At 48.8% G+C, this 20980-nt stretch overlaps 1 protein-coding gene across 1 annotated transcript in view; it reads right to left on the bottom strand.

Annotated features, from left to right (window-relative positions):
• Positions 1 to 82: 82 nt before the first annotated feature.
• The window catches only part of LOC103529813 (putative adenosylhomocysteinase 3), a 41610-nt gene continuing 20712 nt past the window's right edge, over positions 83 to 20980 (bottom strand). Inside the window, exons 7-16 of the mRNA XM_030455801.1 lie at positions 20556 to 20672; positions 15697 to 15760; positions 12015 to 12103; positions 8711 to 8781; positions 8477 to 8571; positions 7590 to 7688; positions 6813 to 6881; positions 5618 to 5696; positions 4429 to 4549; positions 83 to 3124 (exon numbers count right to left, since the gene is read on the bottom strand). Coding sequence (XP_030311661.1) covers positions 3118 to 3124; positions 4429 to 4549; positions 5618 to 5696; positions 6813 to 6881; positions 7590 to 7688; positions 8477 to 8571; positions 8711 to 8781; positions 12015 to 12103; positions 15697 to 15760; positions 20556 to 20672 — 811 coding nt within the window. The 3' untranslated portion in view covers positions 83 to 3117. The remainder of the gene's footprint in view (positions 3125 to 4428; positions 4550 to 5617; positions 5697 to 6812; positions 6882 to 7589; positions 7689 to 8476; positions 8572 to 8710; positions 8782 to 12014; positions 12104 to 15696; positions 15761 to 20555; positions 20673 to 20980) is intronic.

The raw sequence follows: 20980 nt of genomic DNA, 5'->3' as shown, positions 1-20980 counted from the left end.
TCCCCATTTCGGCCCTAAAAATTCCCCCCCCCCCAAAACTTCCCCCCCCCTGCTCCTGCCAGAGCCGCAGCTGAGTTTTCCGACATTTTAGTTGCGTTTTGATCACAGAGTCTTTATTGCTGATCTAATACAATCACTCAGACACGAATATTTAGGACGTCCTTTCGAAAACGTTATTTTGCCAAGTTTTTTTTCTTTGTTTGTTTCCTCGCCGCGGGCGGATGACGGATTTTTTTTTGCCTCATGAGCTCTGAAGTTCAGAACCGGGTTCGTTTCCTCAGACTTTATGTTGCTGCTGTTACCTAAAGCTTTTAGTTTATTTTTTTTTTCTTCCTAATTCTTTAAAAACGCGTTACTTAAGAAAAAAAAAAAAAAAACAACACCCCAAAACAACCCTTTACACGTTTAATTTAGAGACGATCGTAGAATACGATTCCAGATCGATTAGGGAGGGGGGGGGAAAGAAGGAAAAAAAAAAAAAAAAAAAGCCAAGCAAGCCAAAAAGCTTCCGGGAAAAGCAGAACGAGGCGGAGAAGAGCTTGAAAAATCGAGGTGGGGGAAAAAAAAGAAAAAAAAGTCGGATTGGATTCGATTCTGATTTTTTTTTTTAATTAATTTTTTTTTTTTCTCCTATCTACGCGGAAAAGGGGCTTAAAATTCGGCAGGAGGGAAGCCACGGACGAGGAGGACAGCGCCGGCTCCACAAGCCACGGACAGCGGAGGGGAAGCGGCTGCGGGGACGGGGAGGGAATCGGGAATATCCCCCCGGGGGCAGAAGCGGCTGCTGCGGCGGCGGCCGGGGACTCCTCTGGGGTTTTTTTTCCCAAAGAAAGAGAAAAAAAAAAAGAAAACGAAAAAAGAAAGAAAAAAGAAAAAAAAAAAATCTGCTTTGCTCAACGTGAGCCTGGTTTCACCTCGACCCAGAGCAGGATCAGAGCCCGGCAGAAACTCGGAGGTTTGCTGGGTGATGCTGGGGAGAGACCCCAACGGGAGGCTCCAGGTAACTCGGGGAACTCTTCCCCCCCAGAAAAAAAAAAAATAAATCTCAGGATCCGGGGGAAAATTCGTGAGCGACCAGAGATCATCTCGAGTCTGCGGCTGCCGATCGGTCCACGACGAAGTCTCCTCAAAGCCCTAAGGGGTCTCCTCCAAATAATCCCCCCAGAGCCCCGAGGGTCCGCAAAATCTCCTCAAAGCCCTCAAAAATCTCCCCAAAGAGGTCTCAACAAAGCCTCCCCAAAGCCCCGAGGGCTCCCAGAATCTTCTCAAAGCCTCCCCAAAGCTCCGAGGTCTCCCCAAAGTCTCTTCGAAGCCCCACGGCCTCCTCAAAGTCTCCTTCAAACCCCGAGGGCTCCCCGCCAGGTTTCCTTCAAGGCCCTAAGGTCTCCTCAAAGCCCCAGCACGCTCTCCCGAAGACTTCCTCACAGCCCTAAGGCCTTCCCAAGGTCTTCCTTCCAGGTTTTCGAGGAATCGGAAGGAGGAGGAATCAGGAATCTCGCTGCTCGCTCCAAAGCCCAGTCCCTTGCGGTCAGCGAGGACTTCAGACCCCGGGAAGGACTCGGCCGCCGAGACCGCGATTCCAGGTGTTTTGGTGTGTTTCTTTTTTCCCCTTTCTTGCGCCTGAAGCAGCCGCCCCAGGAGAGTTTTCCGACGGCGGCGGCGAAGAGGTCCGGGAGGGCAAAGCGAGAATCTGGAGCTGCTGAGGGACCGGGGCACCAACGCGGCAGCCACGGGGCCCCTCGAGGATTCCGCTCTCCCGGGGTCGGACGGCTTCATTTCACCCGGCTCTCCGCGGGAACCGTAAAAGCGACTCCGATGGCACAAGGAAAGTCACCTCGGGGCGCACCCCACGCTGCCCGCGGCCTTCAGGAGGGACCTTCCGAGCTCAAAGAAGCAACGACGACGAATTCGTTCTCCTCTGGCTCCGGCGCGTCGAGACGCGAGGATCCAGGAGGGGTTTTTCGCGGTGCTGAGCCCTTCCCCTGCGCGGATTCCCCCCTGGGGATTACCCCGGCACGCCTCACCCCCTCGGAAGGGATTGCCAGATCTTTATCGCACGACTAGCACTCGAAACCGGGACTCCGGCAGGTTTCCGAGGAGGAAACGCCGCTGGAGGAAAGACCTTGCGCGGACGAAGGGGTCTCCCGGGCAGGGATGGCCGACGAGCTCTGCTCGGGTTCGGAAGAGCTCCCCGACACGCGAGCAGTGTTGGTCGGGGAGGTTGCCGGGCTCTTCCACCGGCTCTGGAGCCCCACCGGGAACACGACTTGGCTCGAACCGCGGGAGGTTGGCGCTCTTAACGCGAGCGGCGGGAAAAACACCGCGGAGCCGCGACGGAGGGAGCGGGGGTAGAGCAGGACCCAGCCACCACCACCACCCCCTCCGCCCTCCCGGATCCCGTCCGCGCCAACGACCAGACCCCTTCGTCACAGCTTCCCGCAGTGCCAAGGCAAAAGCTCGCCAGGTCCCCGGTGGAGCCGTCCACGGAGAGGTCGACAAGAGCTCCAAAGGATCCCGAGAGGTTTCTCCGGCGCCGGCCGCATCGCCGCCGAAGGGGCCCTTCGGTCGGTCCCGACGAGGATTTAACGAAGGGCGTGGAAAACCCAAAGCCGGCCTTCCTCTCCCGTCGGGTCGCACTCCTGCCAGGGTCCTGCTCGGCTGGCAGAAGCTCTGCGACGGGCAGGAAACCAAAAGCAAAAGCGACGTCCGACCTCCGAGCTGGGTCCCCCCCGCGGGTCCCGTCGTGCGCGTCCGACGAAGCCTTCCGCTCCTTCTTTCCTTTCCACCAGCTGCTTCCTCGCCTCTCCCCCCGGCCCCGAAAAAAAAAAAAAAAAAAAGAACGACCCCAAGAGAACCAAAACTAAAACGAAACGAAACGAAACGAAGGGAAAGAACTCCACCGCATCCCAGTCCCGCAGCGGGACGAGCGCCAGTGGCAGCGGCCGCACATACAGCGTTCTAATGTAATAAATAAATAACCTAAACCACAGCGCCTGCTGCGGGAGCAAGCCCAGCTCTGACCTAGGAAACTCGTGCTGCTTCATCCTGTCCGGGAGTTGAGAAAAGATCTGGGCTCTTGTTCCTCGCGGTTCTCCGGGACGCAGCGGCGGCAGGAACTTAATATCTGGGGAGGGGAGAAGGAGAGGGGAAAAAAACCGAGCGGTTCGGTGAGCAGCTCGGGGGGAAAGGAGAGGAAAAAACCCGAGGGGTTCGGTGAGCAGCTCGGGGGGAAAGGAGAGGAAAAAAACCGAGGGGTTCAGTGAACAGCTCGGGGGGAAAGGAGAGGAAAAAAACCGAGGGGTTCGGTGAGCAGCTCATCGGGAAAGGAGAGGAAAAAACCCGAGGGGTTCGGTGAGCAGCTCGGGGGGAAAGGAGAGGAAAAAAACCCGAGGGGTTCGGTGAGCAGCTCGGGGGGAAAGGAGAGGAAAAAACCCGAGGGGTTCGGTGAGCAGCTCGGGGGGAAAGGAGAGGAAAAAAACCGAGGGGTTCGGTGAGCAGCTCGGGGGGAAAGGAGAGGAAAAAACCCGAGGGGTTCAGAGAGCAGCTCGGGAGGAAAGGAGAGGAAAAAACCCGAGGGGTTCGGTGAGCAGCTCGGGGGGAAAGGAGAGGAAAAAAACCGAGGGGTTCGGTGAGCAGCTCGGGGGGAAAGGAGAGGAAAAAACCGAGGGGTTCAGTGAACAGCTCGGGGGGAAAGGAGAGGAAAAAAACCGAGGGGTTCGGTGAGCAGCTCGGGGGGAAAGGAGAGGAAAAAAACCGAGGGGTTCAGTGAACAGCTCGGGGGGAAAGGAGAGGAAAAAACCCGAGGGGTTCGGTGAGCAGCTCGGGGGGAAAGGAGAGGAAAAAACACGAGGGCTTCGGTGAGCAGCTCGGGGGGAAGAGATGGGAAGCTCCCCCGGCATCAGCTCGGTGCGTTTCGGAACCCCAAGGAAAGAAATGATTTAGAAAGGGACTCGGTCCCCATCTCCCCCCCCCACACACACACACAAATGCCACAAAATGCTTAAAAAAAAACCCACGTCGCAGCTCCGGCTGTGACACGTCAGCCCAGACACGGCAGCGATCCGAGGGCTCACCCTAAAACTTGTTTTGATTTTGGGGGGTGACGGGCACAGCCCGCGCTGTGGGAGGAGGAGGAGGAGGAGGGCTGGGGAGCTGAGCTCATCCTCCGTCGAACTTTTTGAAGGATAAAGCCGTCCCCCCGGCTGGCCTGGTGGCACCGCTCTGTCTTTTGCCACGTCGGGGGGACAGTTGCTGCCAGAGCCAAAGCGCTCCCGTCCTGCCAAGGGCTCCGTGCCACAGCTCCAGCCCCATCCTGGACAGACCAGGAGTTCTCGGAAAGCCCCGAGGGGTCTTCTCAGGGTGAGATGGAACCCTCCCGCCCCCCCAGACACCGGTGGCAGGAAAAGGAGAGAGGTTGGGGAGCCGCACCTGTAGTAGTTTGGTTTGAAAGGTCCGTTCTTGTTCAGGCCCAGGTATTTCGCTTGTTCGTCTGTTAATTCTGTCAGGTGGGCATCAAAGGTTGGGAGGTGAAGGCTGGCCACGTACTCATCTGAAACGATCCCGAAGCTTGTTAGCGGGAGAAGGAGGAGGGGAAGGCAAGGCTCCAGGTCCCTAAAGCCCCCGGCCGGGAACGGCATCGCCCCTCGGGCCCTCCCCGCTGAATCACAGGACAGCTTCTTGCCCCGAGGGGAGAGAACCAGACAGGCTCTCGCCTCTGCTCGGCTAGAGGAGGAAAAACCTTGCTCTGAACTACCCTTCGAGGGTGCTTGCTGAAATAGCCTTCTACGGGTGTGTATTTCTATCGATGTGCCTAAAAAATACTCCTGGGTCTGCTGCTGTGGGAAGCCTCGGGCAAGCTGGGGAGCTCTGGTGGCATGGGAGCCACTGGGTATTTCTGTCTGGGAGGTGACAGCCAGGGACGAGCTGCACCTGGTCTCCAAAAACACAACTAACATCAAAAATCCTAGAATCCCAGAATGATTTGGGTTGGAAAGGACCTTTAAGGTCATCGACTCCCTTCCCGGGCCACCCTGAGCCCACGTCCCTCATCCCCACATCCTCAGAGTCTGAAACCCCCCCAGGGATGATGGGGACTCCAGCCCTGCCCTGGGCAGCCTGGGCCAGGCCCTGACAACCCTTTCCAGGCAGAAATTCTTCCCCAGCTCCAACCTAAACCTCCCCTGGCACAACTTGAGTTGTGCCAGAAGTTCCTCTTGTCCCATCCCTTGTTCCTTGGGAGCAGAGCCCGACCCCCCCTGGCTCCAACCTCCCCTCAGGGGGTCGTAGAGAGCGAGGTCCCCCAGAAAACTCTGATTTTGCAGTAAAAGCATGGCCAGTCCAGCCTGTGTCATCAGGAGGGGGTTCTGCTGGCAGAGCTGCTGGTCAGAGCCTCCGTTTCCTCTTAGCTCTGCTGGCAGGGAATCCCTCCATGACAATCCCCCCCGTCCCTGCAGCTGGATTCCCGTGGAGAGCTCAGGGAAGAACTCACCGGGAGAGCCGGAGCTTGGCAGGGAGGTCAACCAGAGAACCCTGGAGGCTGCCCTGCCCCGGCTCCCAAAACCTCCCCCCCTGATCCACCTCCAAGTGAAACCAGAGAAGGCACCCAGGGCCCCTTTACCCATTTTCTTGGGCAGGAGGTACACGTCTTGCTTGTAGCGGCCTTCGGGAGCGTTGTAGAGCTCTATCAGAGCCAGGGCCTGGGTGGAGAAAAGACTCAGGTAAGTTGTAGTTAGATAGGGTCTGGTGGTCGGAAGATACCGTGCTGTACAGGAAGACCCCTCTCTTATCAGCAGTTAGATAAGTGATGTAAGCAGACCTGGAATGAGGTTGTAACCCAAGTTATAGAAGGCTGTACCACCTGTGAAAGAAACGCCATTTTGCCGTTGTCCTGGTTTGGGCCAGGATAAAGGTGATTTTCTGTCTTGTACTTTTTGCTTTCAGCTCAGTCTCTTGTAAGTAGTTGCACTTGCTGAAATTAACAGCAAGTTTCTCAGACAGTGTGTGCTTCTAGGACTGATAACACTTGATGTTTAGAGTTTCTGCTGGAGACTGGTGTGCAGAGCCAAGGACACTGCTCAGCTCTGAGGAAAACATTTTACCATCCAGGAGGATAAAGAGATCCCACCTGAGCCCTCCTTTGGGGAGGAACAGACAAGATAGATGCCAGAATTGACCAAACAGAGGATTCCATCCCATATACATCATACTCAGTATAAATTTGAGGCATCATGAGGGCCAAGCCAGATTTCTGGATTTCCTGCTTTCCTGCTTCCCTTCCTTCAGCATCCTGGGAGGATTCCATCCGTTCCTCTGCCTCTGCTCCTGGTCCATCCCAGCCTGAATCTGTGTGTTCCTGCCTCCAGCTCCCAACTGCTCCTGACCCCAGGATTCCAGCCTGGACTTTCCCAGGGCTGCCCTGCAGCCCCAGTGGGGATGGGAGAGTTATTGGGGAAAAGGGGGAAGGAATGTGGTATCCATTTTCCTGTATATTTGTATAGATTTAGTAATTTTCCCTATTTCTCATTCCTGTTTCATTAAAGTTGTGTGGCTTAGTTTCCAACCCATCAGTCTCTCTCCCTTATTCTCTCTCCTTTCTTTATCAAGGAGGAGAGAGAGATTAATAGAGAGCATCTGTTATTCAGTTTAATTGCCAGGACAGTGTTAAACCCTGACAGCCGTCCACCACCTTGGTGTCCAGGAGCTGATGGCCCAAGAGGCCCGGGCTCGGTTGCCATGCCGGTCCTGACCTCATGGAGGCAACACTAAGTGACTGCTGCCCAGCAGGGAGGGAGAGGAGCCCAAACCCCACTCACCTGTGTGGTGGCAGTGATGGAGAGGACGAAGGTGGGGACGGTGGAGCAGCTCAGGTTCAGCAGGCGGCCCTGGGAAGGAAAAAAAGTGGTGGTTACCTCAAGATGGCACCAAAGCCAACTCCTGACCCTACAGAAGGTACAGGAACCACCAGTGAAACGTGTCCCTTCAGGGCTGAAACACCACTTAGGAGAATCATGGGACAGTTCTGGTTGGAAAAGAACTCTCAGGTGGATCATGGAGTCCAAACGTTAATCCCAGAAGTGCCAAGATCACCCCCCACCCCATGTCCCTCATCCCCACATCCCCAGGGCTCCGAAACCCCTCCAGGGATGATGGGGACTCCAGCCCTGCCCTGGGCAGCCTGGGCCAGGCCCTGACAACCCTTTCCAGGCAGAAATTCTTCCCCAGCTCCAACCTAAACCTCCCCTGGAGCAACTTGAGTTGTGCCCAAAGTTCCTCTTGTCCCATCCCTTGTTCCTTGGGAGCAGAGCCCGACCCCCCTGGCTCCAACCTCCCCTCAGGGGGTTGCAGAGAGCCACAAGGTCTCCCCTCAGCCTCCTCTGCTCCAGGATCAGCACCCCCAGATCCATACCCTGGGAGTGGGATAAAGAAACCCACAGCTTTTTCTGTAATGCCACCAAACCTTCCAGCCAGAGGTTGAGCTGCTGAGCCCCAAAGAGAGGATTTCTGGCTCTGCTTTGCCCATCCAAACTTTCATTTCTTCCTCCACCAGCAGAGACCAGGTTGCAATCCCTGCTCCTCTGCCTGCCACTCACCTCTGCCAGAAGGACTATTCTCTTCCCATCTGGCCAGATGACATGGTCCACCTGAGACCTCACCCTCTCCCAGGTCAGCTCAGGGGTACGCAGGCTGGCCTGGGAAAAAAAAACAAAACAAAACACATTAATAAAGTTCAAAGTTCTGGAAAAAGACCAAAAACCTACATAATAGGGAAGTGAAGAGGAAGCAGCTTCTTGTCCTGAGCTCATAGCTTCCTTTAGGTCTGGTTGGAGTCCCAATCCAATGAAACCTTCATGAATCAGAACCTGGGATTATTTTTATGATTCCAGCACATCAAAGCTCCCTGGACAACTTCTTGTTCAAGCTTTTCTGGCTGAAGAGGATTCCAGGTCATGGTTGATCACTTCTTCCCAGCCAGGTGGGCTCACAGCAGCCCAGAAAATGGTTTTAAGCCCTTGGGTTTGCCCAAGGAATTCTCCCTCACCCTCAGACAAGACCCTCCTGGTTTTCTGCTCCTCTCTAGGCACGGATCAGCCCATTTTGGTGAGCTTGAGTGTGAGGAACTTTTGGCTGGGTCTTACTGGGACAGGAACAGGAAAGCAGAAGAGCTGGAGATGGCGACTCAAAGAACCAGGGAATCGTTTGGGTTGGAAAGGACCTTTAGGGTCATGAATCCAACAGTTTGCTTACTCTCCAGGGGAAGGAGTGATGCTGGTGGACACCAAACACTATGCCAGCAGCTCGTCTGGCTTCCTGGCATCACTTAGGATCTCAGGAACAACGCTGGCACGGGGAGCAGTGGATTATTTTCTCTCCTCCCAGGTGCTTGCTGATGTGGCACCAGTCAGACACAGATGGAAAAGGCTCCCAAAAGCTGCACCAGCCCAGCCATCCCTGCTCCCAACACTCGTCCCCTGCTCACCACATCAATCTCCGTGTTGGAGTGCCCCATGTTGCAGACAATGCAGCCGTTCTTCATCCGGTCCAGATGTTCCCTGGTCACCACGTTCTTGTTCCCTGCCAGACAGTGATATCTGTAATGAACACCCATGTTCCCTCTCCCCATCATTTTATTTTTTATTTTACCCTTTCCCTTGGAAAAAGATGGACTCGGTCATGAGCTGTGCCCCCTCCTCCCTCCCTGGGGCCCACGTACCTGTGCAGGTGATGACGATGTCAACTTGTCTGATGACTTCATTGAGCTTCACGAGCCTGAATCCATCCATGCTGAAAGGAGAGGTGGGGAGGAAAGGAGTTTGAGAAGCAGGAAAAACATGCCAGAAATAGGGAGGAAAAAAAAAAAGCCCAAAACAACCCATTAATTGTTTTTCAGACACTCATTTTCCTTTCCTAACACCAGAGCGTGGCCAGGCCAAGGCCCATGTGTCCCAGCCCACCAGGGGGGTTTCTGGAGCAAAGCCAGAGGGTTTGGGACTTGTGGGGAGAAGTGAAAAGAAAATCAGGGTTTTCTGCTGAGGCTCCACACCTGCAAATCCCCACTGCCAACTGAGACAGCTTGTTCAAAGCTGCTCCTCCTGCAGAGCACACCCAGCAGCTGCAGATCCTGGGACAGAATCCTGTCTGATTCAGATTGAGATCGTCTCCAGTCCCACCCCAGCACCCCAAAACCCATCATTAACTTGGGAAATACCTGTGTGGGCATCTCCAGGAGCTTTAGGAGTTGTGCAGCACTCACCTCTTCCCTGCTTTCACCCAGCAAGGTGCACCCAGAGCATCAGGTAACAAGGGCAGGCTTGGGTTTTTTTAGCATTTGTTGACAGCCCTCCTGCCCCCAAAAAACCTTATTTCTGTGCTTCTGACAAGCTGAAAAATTATAGTTACTATATATATATATATTAAAAAAAAAAGTAATTCTTTTCCTGTGTCTGTCCCATTTGCTGTTTCTTTTCCCCCACTGCAGACTCCTCAGGAGAGGGGCTGCAGGCTGCTTTGCTGCAGAGGCAGGGAAAGGTTTTGGCTGTAAAACACCAAATTCAGCACCAAATTAATGTCAGGGATGCTGGATGTGCCACTTGGAAAGGTTGCCAAGCCAAGTGGGAAGCTGATCAGCTCTGCTAATGAAGCAGGGCTCCTGAGTTTCCTGAGCCTCTGGGAGCTTGCTGGTAGGAAGAGGCTGAGGGCTGAATTCTTCTCCGGGTGGTTTTGGGGTCTCTGCTTCCCTCCTCCCTCCCCACATCCTGCCTTGGGATGGGGAAGCAGCATCCCAGCACCAAAAGCTCCTTCCTTCCCCTGGAGGGAATGAGCTGGGATTGCAAGGGGAGATCCCAGGGATACCAAGGGGGAGGTTTGTGAGAGGTGGGTGATCAGAGAACCCAAAATAACCCAGCAAAGCCCCAGGTTGCTCTGCCAAGGTCCCCCTTCCCTCCCTGACATCCTTGCAAGCCATCTTATTCCATACTTCCAATCCTGTCTCCTACCAGGACAGGCTGAGAGAGTTGGGGGTGTTGAGGCTGGAGAAGAGAAGGCTGCAATGGGGAGACCTTAGAGCACCTTCCAGTGCCTGAAGGGGCTCCAGGAAAGCTGGGGAGGGACTTGGGACAAGGGCCTGGAGGGATGGGATGAGGAAGAATGGCTTCAAACTGGAAGAGGGGAGATGGAGAGGAGATCTTGGGGAGGCAGGGAGAAATTGTTTGGGGTGAGGGTGCTGAGCTTTAGAACCAGGTTGCCCAGGAAAAGAGTCTCTGCCCCATCCCTGGCAGTGTTCAAAGCCAGGTTGGATGGGGCTTGGAGCAATCTGGGAGGGAGGTGTCCCTGCCCATGGCAGGGGGGTTGGAATGAGCTGAGCTTTCAGTTCTCTTCCAAGCCAACCCATTCCAGGATTCTATTTCTTGGGGAGGGAGGGAGGGAGAAATTGTTTGGGGTGAGGGTGCTGAGCCCCTGGGTGCCCAGGTTGCCCCCAGAAGCTGTGGCTGCCCCATCCCTGGAGGTGTTGAAGGTTGGATGGGGCTTGGAGCCCCCTGGGCTGGGGGAGGGGTCCCTGGATTGTCCCCTTGGGACTGGAGGAGCTTTAAGGTCCCCTCCAACCCAAACCCTTCCAGGATTCCATGCTCATTAAGTCGAGGAGCATTAATTAGGGTTCCTTCATCCCTGGAAGCTTTCATGGACACCTTGGGTGGGTTTGGAGCCCCCTGGGCTGTGGGAGGGGTCCCTGCCCATGCAGGGGGTTGGGACTGGATGAGCTTTGAGGTCCCTTCCAACCCATTTGTTGCTTCTCTGCCATTAAAGCTCTTTCAAGCCTCTGCTGTTGAGCTCTTGGCCACCGTGGTGATTTTGGGAGCTGGCTCATGGGGCAGCCTGGATGATGTTTTAGTGCAGGGACCTTTTCTGGCCATAGGAAGGAGCTGGGAGCCCTCCAAGGGTGCTGAGAAGCCACAACCCCCTCCCCAGCAGAACAAGCCCCTCCTCAGCATCTCTCTGGGGAGGCACCACTGCCCAGCATGCTGTGGTTGTGGTTTTCTTGGAAAAAAGGAAAAAAAAAAAAAGAAAAGGAAAAAGAAAAAAAGAAAAAAAGAGAAAAAAAGAAAAAGAAAATAAATAAAATGAAAAAAAAAGAAAAAAGAAAAGTAAAAAAAAAAAGAAAAGAAAAAGAAAAAAAGAAAAAAAAGAAAAGAAGAAAAGGAAAAAAGAAAGAAAGCAAAAAAAGAAGAAAAAGAAAAGAAATAAAAGGAAAAAAAAAGAAAAGAAAAAAGAGAAAAGGAAAAGAAATAAAAGGAAAAAGAAAAAAGGAAAAAGGAAAGAAAAGAGAAAAAAGAAAAGAAAAAGAAAAAAGGAAAAACAAAATAAGAAGCAATAAAAGGAAAAAGAAAAAGAAAAAGAAACAAAAAGGGAAAAAGAAAAAAGGAAAAAGAAAAAAGAAAAAAGGAAAAAGAGAAGAAAGGGAAAAAAAGAAAAATGAAAGAATAAAGAAAAAAAGAAGAAAAGAAGGGAAAAAAGAAAGAAAAATAAAAGGAAAAAGAAAAAGGAAAAAAGAAGAAAAAGAAAAGAAAGGGAAAAAAGGAGAAAAAGGAAAAAAGAAAAAGAAATAAAAGGAAAAAAAACGGAAAGAAAGGAGAAAAAAAGAAAATAAAAAGAAACAAAAGGGGAAAAAAAGGGAAGAAATGAAAGGAAAAAAAAGAAAAAAGAAAACGAAATAAAAAGGGGGAAAAAAAGGAAAAAAGAAAAAAGAGAAAAGAAGAAAGAAGGAAGAAAAAAGAAAAGGAAAAAGGGAAAAGGAAAAAAAGAAAAAAAATAAAAGGGAAAAAAGGAAAAAAAAAAGGAAATAAAAAAGGAAATAAAAAAGGAAATAAAAAAGGAAATAAAAGAAAAAAAGAAAAAAAGAAAAAAATTAAAGAAAAAAAGAAGAAAAAGAAAAGAAAAAAAAGAAAAAAAGGAAAAAAAGGAAAACCCCCCCAGGCCACACAGGAGACTCGAGGCCGCAGCCGCAGCCGCTCAGCACTCACCAGGCCTGCAGGGCACAGATGGGATCGATCTCGGTCACGTACGGGATCGCTCCCATCGCCTTCAGCGCAGCGCAGCAACCCTTCCCCACCTGCCGGGACACAGAGCGGGTCAGAACCACCAGAACCACAACGACCAGAACCAGAACCACCAGAACCACCAGAACCAGACCCACCAGAACCACCAGAACCACCAGACCCACCAGAACCAGACCCACCAGCACCAGAACCACCAGACCCAGCAGCATCAGAACCACCAGCACCAGAACCACCAGAAGCAGAACCACCGGAAACACCAGAAGCAGAACCACCAGAACCACCAGAACCAGAACCACCAGAAGCAGAACCACCAGAACCAGACCCACCAGAACCAGACCCAGCACCACCAGAACCAGCACCACCAGAACCAGACCCAGCAGAACCACCGGAACCAGACCCACCAGAACCAGACCCACCAGAACCAGAACCACCAGAAGCAGAACCACCAGAACCAGATCCAGCAGCACCACCAGAACCATCGGAACCAGACCCAGCAGCACCAGAACCACTGGAACCAGAACCACCAGAACCAGAACCAGAACCACCAGAACCAGGCCCAGCAGCACCACCAGAACCACCAGAACCAGACCCACCAGAACCAGACCCACCAGAACCAGAACCACCAGAACCACCAGAACCAGAACCACCAGAACCAGAACCACCAGACCCACCAGAACCAGAACCACCAGACCCACCAGAACCAGACCCACCAGCACCAGAACCACCAGACCCAGCAGCATCAGAACCACCAGCACCAGCACCAGAACCACCAGAAGCAGAACCACCGGAAACACCAGAAGCAGAACCACCAGAACCACCAGAACCAGAACCACCAGAAGCAGAACCACCAGAACCAGAACCAGACCCACCAGAACCAGACCCAGCACCACCAGAACCAGCACCACCAGAACCAGACCCAGCAGAACCACCGGAACCAGAACCACCAGAACCAGACCCACCAGAACCAGAACCACCAGAAGCAGAACCACCAGAACCAGATCCAGCAGCACCACCAGAACCATCGGAACCAGACCCAGCAGCACCAGAACCACTGGAACCAGAACCACCAGAACCAGAACCAGAACCACCAGAACCAGGCCCAGCAGCACCACCAGAACCACCAGAACCAGACCCACCAGAACCAGACCCACCAGAACCAGAACCATCAGAACCAGAACCACCAGAACAACCAGAACCACCAGAACCACCAGAACCAGACCCAGCAGCACCAGAACCAGACCCAGTACCACTAGACCCAGCAGCACCAGAACCACCAGAAGCAAAACCACCAGCACCAGAACCACCAGAACCAGACCCAGCAGCACCAGAACCACCAGAACCAGAACCACCAGAACCACCAGAACCACCAGAACCAGAACCACCAGAACCGGACCCAGCAGCACCAGAACCACCAGAACCAGAACCACCAGAACCAGACTCAGCACCACTAGACCCAGCAGCACCAGAACCACCAGAAGCAGAACCACCAGAACCATCAGAAAGAGAACCACCAGAAAGACACCCACCAGAACCAGACCCACCAGAACCAGACCCACCAGAACCAGACCCATCAGAACCAGATCCAGCAGCACCAGAACCACCAGCACCAGAACCACCAAAGGTCCAGGTGCTGCCCCTGGGCCCCTCTGGGCAGCTCAGTTTTGGGGTGGAATTGGTGGGTTTGGGGTGATCCAGGAGGAGAGGTTGGGCTGGGGTAGAGAGGGACTGAAAGTGTTGAGTAGTAACAGGAATCATGAGAGAAGTGGTGAGAGAAGTTGTTGATAATAATATAAATTATTGTTAATAATAGAAATTATTGTTAATAATAATAAATTATTGTTAATAATATGAGTTAATGTTAATAATATGAGTTATTGTTAATAAAATAAATTATTATTACTGTATAAATGATTATAAATACAAATTAATACAATTATTACATCATTCTAGATTAATATTATATAATATATATTACTATTTATTGTTATAAATAATATATATTTATATAGTAGATACGTTTATATATAGTATATAATACTATATATTTATATATAATATTAAATAATAAGTATAAATTATTATTATTAATTATTATATTAGTTATTATTTATTATAGATAATATATAACATGGTTTATATTATATTATATTATATTATATTATATTATAATATATTATATTATATTATATTATATTATATTATATTATATTATATTATATATAAATACTACATTATATATAATATATATACTATATAATATATAAATTATATATTATATAAATTATATATATTAAATATTACATATAATACATTATATAATATATATTATATATAACTTATTTTAATTATTTATATTTTAATTTTAATTTTATATTTATTATATATTAAATATAAAATATAAAATATATAATTATATATAATTATATAATTATAATATATAATTATATATATTATATAATTATATTATAATTAATATAAAATATTAAAATATATATAATATAATATAAATATATTATATATATTATATAATTAAATATAATATATAATATATAATATATAAATATATATTATATAAATATATAAATACATATTTTAACATATAACATATTTTATATATTAATATTTTATATATAATATATTATATTTTAAATCTGTATTATATAATATATAAAATATGTAAATATATATTATACAAAAATATATATAATTATATATAATTATAACATAATCATCTAATTATATATATTACATAAGTAATATATTAACATAATCAATGAGTAAACACAATTAATTTAAATTATTATAAATAATACAACAACAACAAATATCTTTGTCAAAGCCCATCAGGGCTGAAGAGAGAATCCAAGAGGTGAGGGCAAATCCCCTGGGGTAAAGGCAAGGAAAAGATGGAGATCCAAAAATAAAATAAAATAAAATAAAATAAAAAAAGAAATAAAATAAAAATTAAAAAATAAAATAAAAATAAAATAAAATAAAAAAATAAAATAAAATAAAAATAAAATAAAATTAAAAAATAAAATGAAAATGAAATAAATAAAATATAAAATAAAATAAAATAAATAAATGAAAGGAATAAAATAAAAATAAAGTAATAATCAAAATAAAATAGAATAAAAATAAAATAAATAAATGAAATAAAATAAAGTAATAATAAAATAAAATAAAATAAAATAAAATTAAAAAATAAAATAAAATAAAAATAAAATAAAAATAAAATAAATAAAATATAAATAAAATAAAATAAATAAAATGAAAGAAATAAAATAAAAATAAAGTAATAATAAAAATAAAATAGAATAAAAATAAAATAAAATAAATGAAATAAAATAAAGTAATAATAAAAATAAAATAAAAATAAAATAAAAAATAAAATAAAATAAAATAAAAATAAATAAAAATAAATAAAAATAAAATAATAAAATATAAATAAAATAAAATAAAATAAAAAATAAAATTAAAGTAATAATAAAATAAAAATAAAATAAAAATAAAATAAAATAAATAAAATAAATAAATAAAATAAAAAAAATATAAATAAAATAAAACAAAACAAAACAAAATAAAATAAAATAAAATAAAATAAAATAAAAATACAAATCCAGAACCTTCAGATCGGGGCCCTTACCTCCCCGTAGCCACAAACCACCACCTGCTTTCCTCCAAACATCATGTCCGTGGTCCTCTTGAGCCTGAAAAAATAGAGAAATAAAATCAAATTTCAAGACCTGTGGGAGCTCTGCAGATAAAGAAGATTTTTGGGGGACATTTCTCAGTCCCTGGTGACATCTGCTCCTCAGGGACCTAAAATTTGGGGATAATAAAAAATTTGGGGCAACTCTGCAGGGGGCAACAGACCCCAGGGTGCCTTGGGTGTCCTGAACCCCCAGGGATCAGTGTTGGGCCCAGTGCTGTTCAATATCTTTATTGATGATTTAGATGAGGGGATTGAGTCCATCATCAGCAAATTCACAGATGACACCAAGCTGGGGGGAGTGTGGATCAGCTGGAAGGCAGGAGGGCTCTGCAGAGGGACCTGGACAGACTGGAGAGTTGGGCTGATCCCAATGGGATGAGGTTCAACACAACAACCCCAAAAGGTGCCCAGCAGAAAAGGCAAAGCCTTTGGCACCTTCTCCCACAGCATCCTCCTGAAAAAGCTGTCAGCCCATGGATCAGCCAGGAGCACCCTGTGCTGGGTCAGGAACTGCTGGAACGGGCCCAGAGAGTGGTGCTGAACGGGGCTGCATCAAAATGGCGGCTGTGGTGTCCCCCAGGGATCAGTGTTGGGCCCAGTGCTGTTCAATATCTTTAGTGATGATTTAGATGAGGGGATTGAGTCCATCATCAGCAAATTCACAGATGACACTAAGCTGGGGGGAGTGTGGATCAGCTGGAAGGCAGGAGGGCTCTGCAGAGGGACCTGGACAGACTGGAGAGTTGGGCTGATTCCAAGGGGATGAGGTTCAACATTCCAAGGGCCGGGTCCTGCACTTTGGCCACAACAACCCCATGGCGAGCTCCAGGCTGGGCACAGAGTGGCAGAAAGGGACCTGGGAGTCTGGATTGCCAGGAAGCTGAAGAGGAGCCAGCAGTGTGCCCAGGTGGCCAAGAAGGCCAATGGCATCCTGGGCTGGCTCAGGAAGAGCGTGGCCAGCAGGTCCAGGGAAGGGATTCTGCCCCTGTGCTCAGCTCTGGGGAGGCCACAGCTTGAGTCCTGTGTCCAGTTCTGGGCCCCTCAGCTCAGGAAGGAGATTGAGGTGCTGGAGCAGGTCCAAAGGAGGCAACTGGGCTGGTGAAGGAACTCGAGCACAGATCCTGTGAGGAGAGGCTGAGGGACCTCAGAGCTCATCAAGTCCAACCCTTGATCCACTCCCACTGCAGTTCCCAGCCCATGGCACTCAGTGCCACATCCAGGCTCTTTGGAAATATCTCCAGACACGGAGAATCCACTACTTCCCTGGGCAGCCCATTCCAATGCCTGATCACCCTCTCCAGAAAGAAATTCTTTCGAATCTCCAACCTAAACCTCCCCTGGCACAACTTGAGACCCTGCCCTCTTGTCTTGCTGAGAGTTGCCTGGGAAAAGAGACCAACCCCCCCTGGCTCCAACCTCCTTTCAGGGAGTTGCAGAGAGTGATGAGGTCTCCCCTGAGCCTCCTCTTCTCCAGCCTCAACACCCCCAGCTCCCTCAGCCTCTCCTCACAGGATCTGTGCTCCAGTCCCTTCACCAGCCCAGTTGCCTCCTTTGGTCCTGCTCCAGCACCTCAATCTCCTGCCTGAGCTGAGGGGCCCAGAACTGGACACAGGACTCAAGCTGTGGCCTCACCAGAGCTGAGCACAGGGGCAGAATCCCTTCCCTGGACCTGCTGGCCACGCTGTTCCTACAGCTGTTTCAACAGCTTTTATCTGAGCACGAAGCCTCAGCCCAAGGAGGTTCCAAGTGAATGGATTTATGAAATCTTTCTGCTTGGACAAGACTTTTAAGATCATCAAGTCCAACATTCACTCAACTTTACCAAGGCCACCCCCACCCCATGTCCCTCATCCCCACATCCCCAGGCTCTGAAACCCCTCCAGGGATGATGGGGACTCCAGCCCTGCCCTGGGCAGCCTGGGCCAGGCCCTGACAACCCTTTCCAGGGAGAAATTCTTCCCCAGCTCCAACCTAAACCTCCCCTGGCACAATTTGAGGCCATTTCTTCTCATCCCATCACTTGTTCCTTGAGAGAAAAGACCAAATTGGGTGGTGGGGGCAGTGAGGACACAGCCACCCAATTCCACCAAAATAAAACAAATGAAAAAAAAGAGAGGAACATAGAAAGAAAGAAATAAAAAGATCACTGAGAATTACTCTTAGATCAGAACTTCAAGTACTTGGCACTGAATCCCAAGACCAACAACCTCAAGAAGATGCATCATGTTCCCGGTGCCCACGTATCCCTCAGCGATTGATTCCCACCCAACCCTGCCTGGAATTTCTGGGGGAGGAGGGAGCAGAAAGGGCTGAAAAGTCTTTTTCTTGGCTGTAAATCCTGCAGGAGAAGGATGGGGAGAGAGCAGCCACCAACCCTCACCTTCTGCACCCATTTATTAACACTCAGCTGAAGGAAAGGTGAAGCCCATCCCTGGCTGTCTCTCAGGTCAGCTTGGATGGGGCTTGGAGCAACCTGGGCTGCTGGAAAATGTTCCTTCCCATGGCAGGGGGGTTGGAACTGGTTGAGCTTTAAGGTCCCTTCCAACCCAGACCAATCTGAAATTGGGTGGCAGAGTTTAATCCTCAGATTCAGCCCCACACTTTGGACACACAACTCTCATGGGATAAGTTTTGGGTCCTACCACAACCTCTTCTGTTTTCTTTCTTTCTCTATTTTTTTTCCTCTATTCATAGGAGAGGATAAAAAAAAAAAAAGTGGGAAGTAGAAAAGCTAAAAAATGTTGTGATGAGGCAGCTGGTTGACTCACACACACACAAAAGACACAGATGGGTCTTATCCTGGTGCCACAAAGCTGAGTGGGAGAGGAAGAAGGAGCTGAGTCATCCGTGAGGACTTTTGGAGTCTTCACCCAGGAGCTGGAGCTGCAGCTCCTCAAGAAGGGACCATGGAGGTCACCTACAACATCAACCTGATGGGGAGCTCTTAAAGGGTCAAGATGAGCTTCTCCTGGCACTGTGGCCAGTGAAATATCTGATGTGTCTTGCAGACACTCTGAGAAGAGAGAAGAAATGCTTCCCACACCACAAGGAGCAGAGACAGAACCAATGTGCCCCAGGCATGTGTGTAGCTGGGTTAAAAATACTGAACCCAGACTTGTGGAGGTGCTGAGGTCTTCCCTGCAGGATCATCCTCCTACTAACACAAAATCCATTTGTTTTCTTCTCTGTGTGTGTTTTGTGGAGCTTGGAACTTTGGGAGGTTCCACTGGGACCTTCTGACCACAGGAGCTCCTCAAGAGGGGACCATGGAGGTCACCTACAACATCACCTTCAAGGGGAGCGCTTGAAGGGTCAAGATGAGCTTCTCCTGGCACTGTGGCCAATGAAATACCTGATGTGTCTTGCAGACACTCTGAGAAGAGAGAAGAAATGCTTCCCACACCAAGGGGAGCAGAGACAGAACCAATGTGCCCCAGGCACGTGTGTAGCTGGGTTAAAAATATTGAACCCAGACTTGTGGAGGTGCTGAGGTCTTCCCTGCAGGATCACCCCCTGCAAACACAAAATCCATTTGTTTTCTTCTCTGTGTGTGTTTTGTGGAGCTTGGAACTTTGGGAGGTTCCACTGGGACCTTCTGACCACAGGAGCTCCTCAAGAAGGAACCATGGAGGTCACCTACAACATCACCCTGATGGGGAGCCCTTGAAGGGTCAAGATGAGCTTCTCCTGGCACTGTGGCCAGAGAAATATCTGATGTGTCTTGCACACATTCTGAGAAGAGAGAAGAAATGCTTCCCACACCAAGAGGAGCAGAGACAGAACCAATGTGCCCCAGGCACGTACTGAACCCAGACTTGTGGAGGTGCTGAGGTCTTCCCTGCAGGATCATCCTCCTACTAACACAAAATCCATTTGTTTTCTGCTCTGTGTGTGTTTTGTGGAGCTTGGAACTTTGGGAGGTTCCATTGGGACCTTCTGACCACAGGAGCTCCTCAAGAGGGGACCATGGAGGTCACCTACAACATCAACCTGATGGGGAGCCCTTGAAGGGTCAAGATGAGCTTCTCCTGGCACTGTGACCAGTGAAATATCTGATGTGTCTTGCAGACACTCTGAGAAGAGAGAAGAAATGCTTCCCACACCAAGAGGAGCAGAGACAGAACCAATGTGCCCCAGGCATGTACTGAACCCAGACTTGTGGAGGTGCTGAGGTCTTCCCTGCAGGATCATCCTCCTACTAACACAAAATCCAACCTTTGTTTTCTGCTCTGTGTGTGTTTTGTGGAGCTTGGAACTTTGGGAGGTTCCACTGGGACCTTCTGACCACAGGAGCTCCTCAAGAGGGGACCATGGAGGTCACCTACAACATCAACCTGATGGGAAGCCCTTGAAGGGCCCTGGTGAGCTTCTCCTGGCACTGTGGCCAGTGAAATATCTGATGTGTCTTGCAGACACTCTGAGAAGAGAGAAGAAATGCTTCCCACACCAAGAGGAGCAGAGACAGAACCAATGTGCCCCAGGCATGTGTTTTGTGGGTTAAAAATATTGAACGCAGACTTGTGGAGGTGCTGAGGTCTTCCCTGCAGGATCATCCTCCTACTAACACAAAATCCATTTGTTTTCTGCTCTGTGTGTGTTTTGTGGAGCTTGGAACTTTGGGAGGTTCCATTGGGACCTTCTGACCACAGCTGCTGCCTCAAAATGTTTTGGTGGTTCCCATCCAGACAGAGGTAAAAAATGATCCCAACTGATCAGAACTGGAAGGCAGGACAGACCCAGGTCCAACACAAGCTGAGCAGAGGCCCCTGTTTGGGTGGCCATGTACTTACCCATCCAGGATGGACTCCCTGCAGCAGTACAGATTGTCAAACTTCTGCTTTGTGACTGAGTCGTTGACATTCATGGCTGGGACACAGAGCTTCCCTGCTTTGGACAGCTGGTACAGCCTGGTACAAACATGGCAAGAAAGAGATGATCAATGGAAAAAACCTTTCTTTACTCTCCACTGCTGTGTTTGGTTTGGCTGGAGTCAGGAGCAGACACCTGGAGGGTCAGAGCTGAGCTCTCCCTAGGAGCTCCTCATTCCAGCAGTTTTCCTTCCATGAACATCTCTACCCATTTCTCTCCCCTACTGAGGAGCTACCAGGTTGGCAGGAAGCATTTCACTAAAAAAAAACCACCAAAGAGCAGAACAGAAGGTGCTCCAAACTCCACCTTCCTCATCCCTTAATATTACGACCAACTTCTCACGTCC

Source organism: Calypte anna, chromosome 1 (assembly GCF_003957555.1).
Source record: "Calypte anna isolate BGI_N300 chromosome 1, bCalAnn1_v1.p, whole genome shotgun sequence".
NCBI lineage: Eukaryota > Metazoa > Chordata > Aves > Apodiformes > Trochilidae > Calypte > Calypte anna.
Note: the sequence above shows the minus strand (reverse complement) of the source record. Positions and strands in the feature narration are given on the sequence as shown.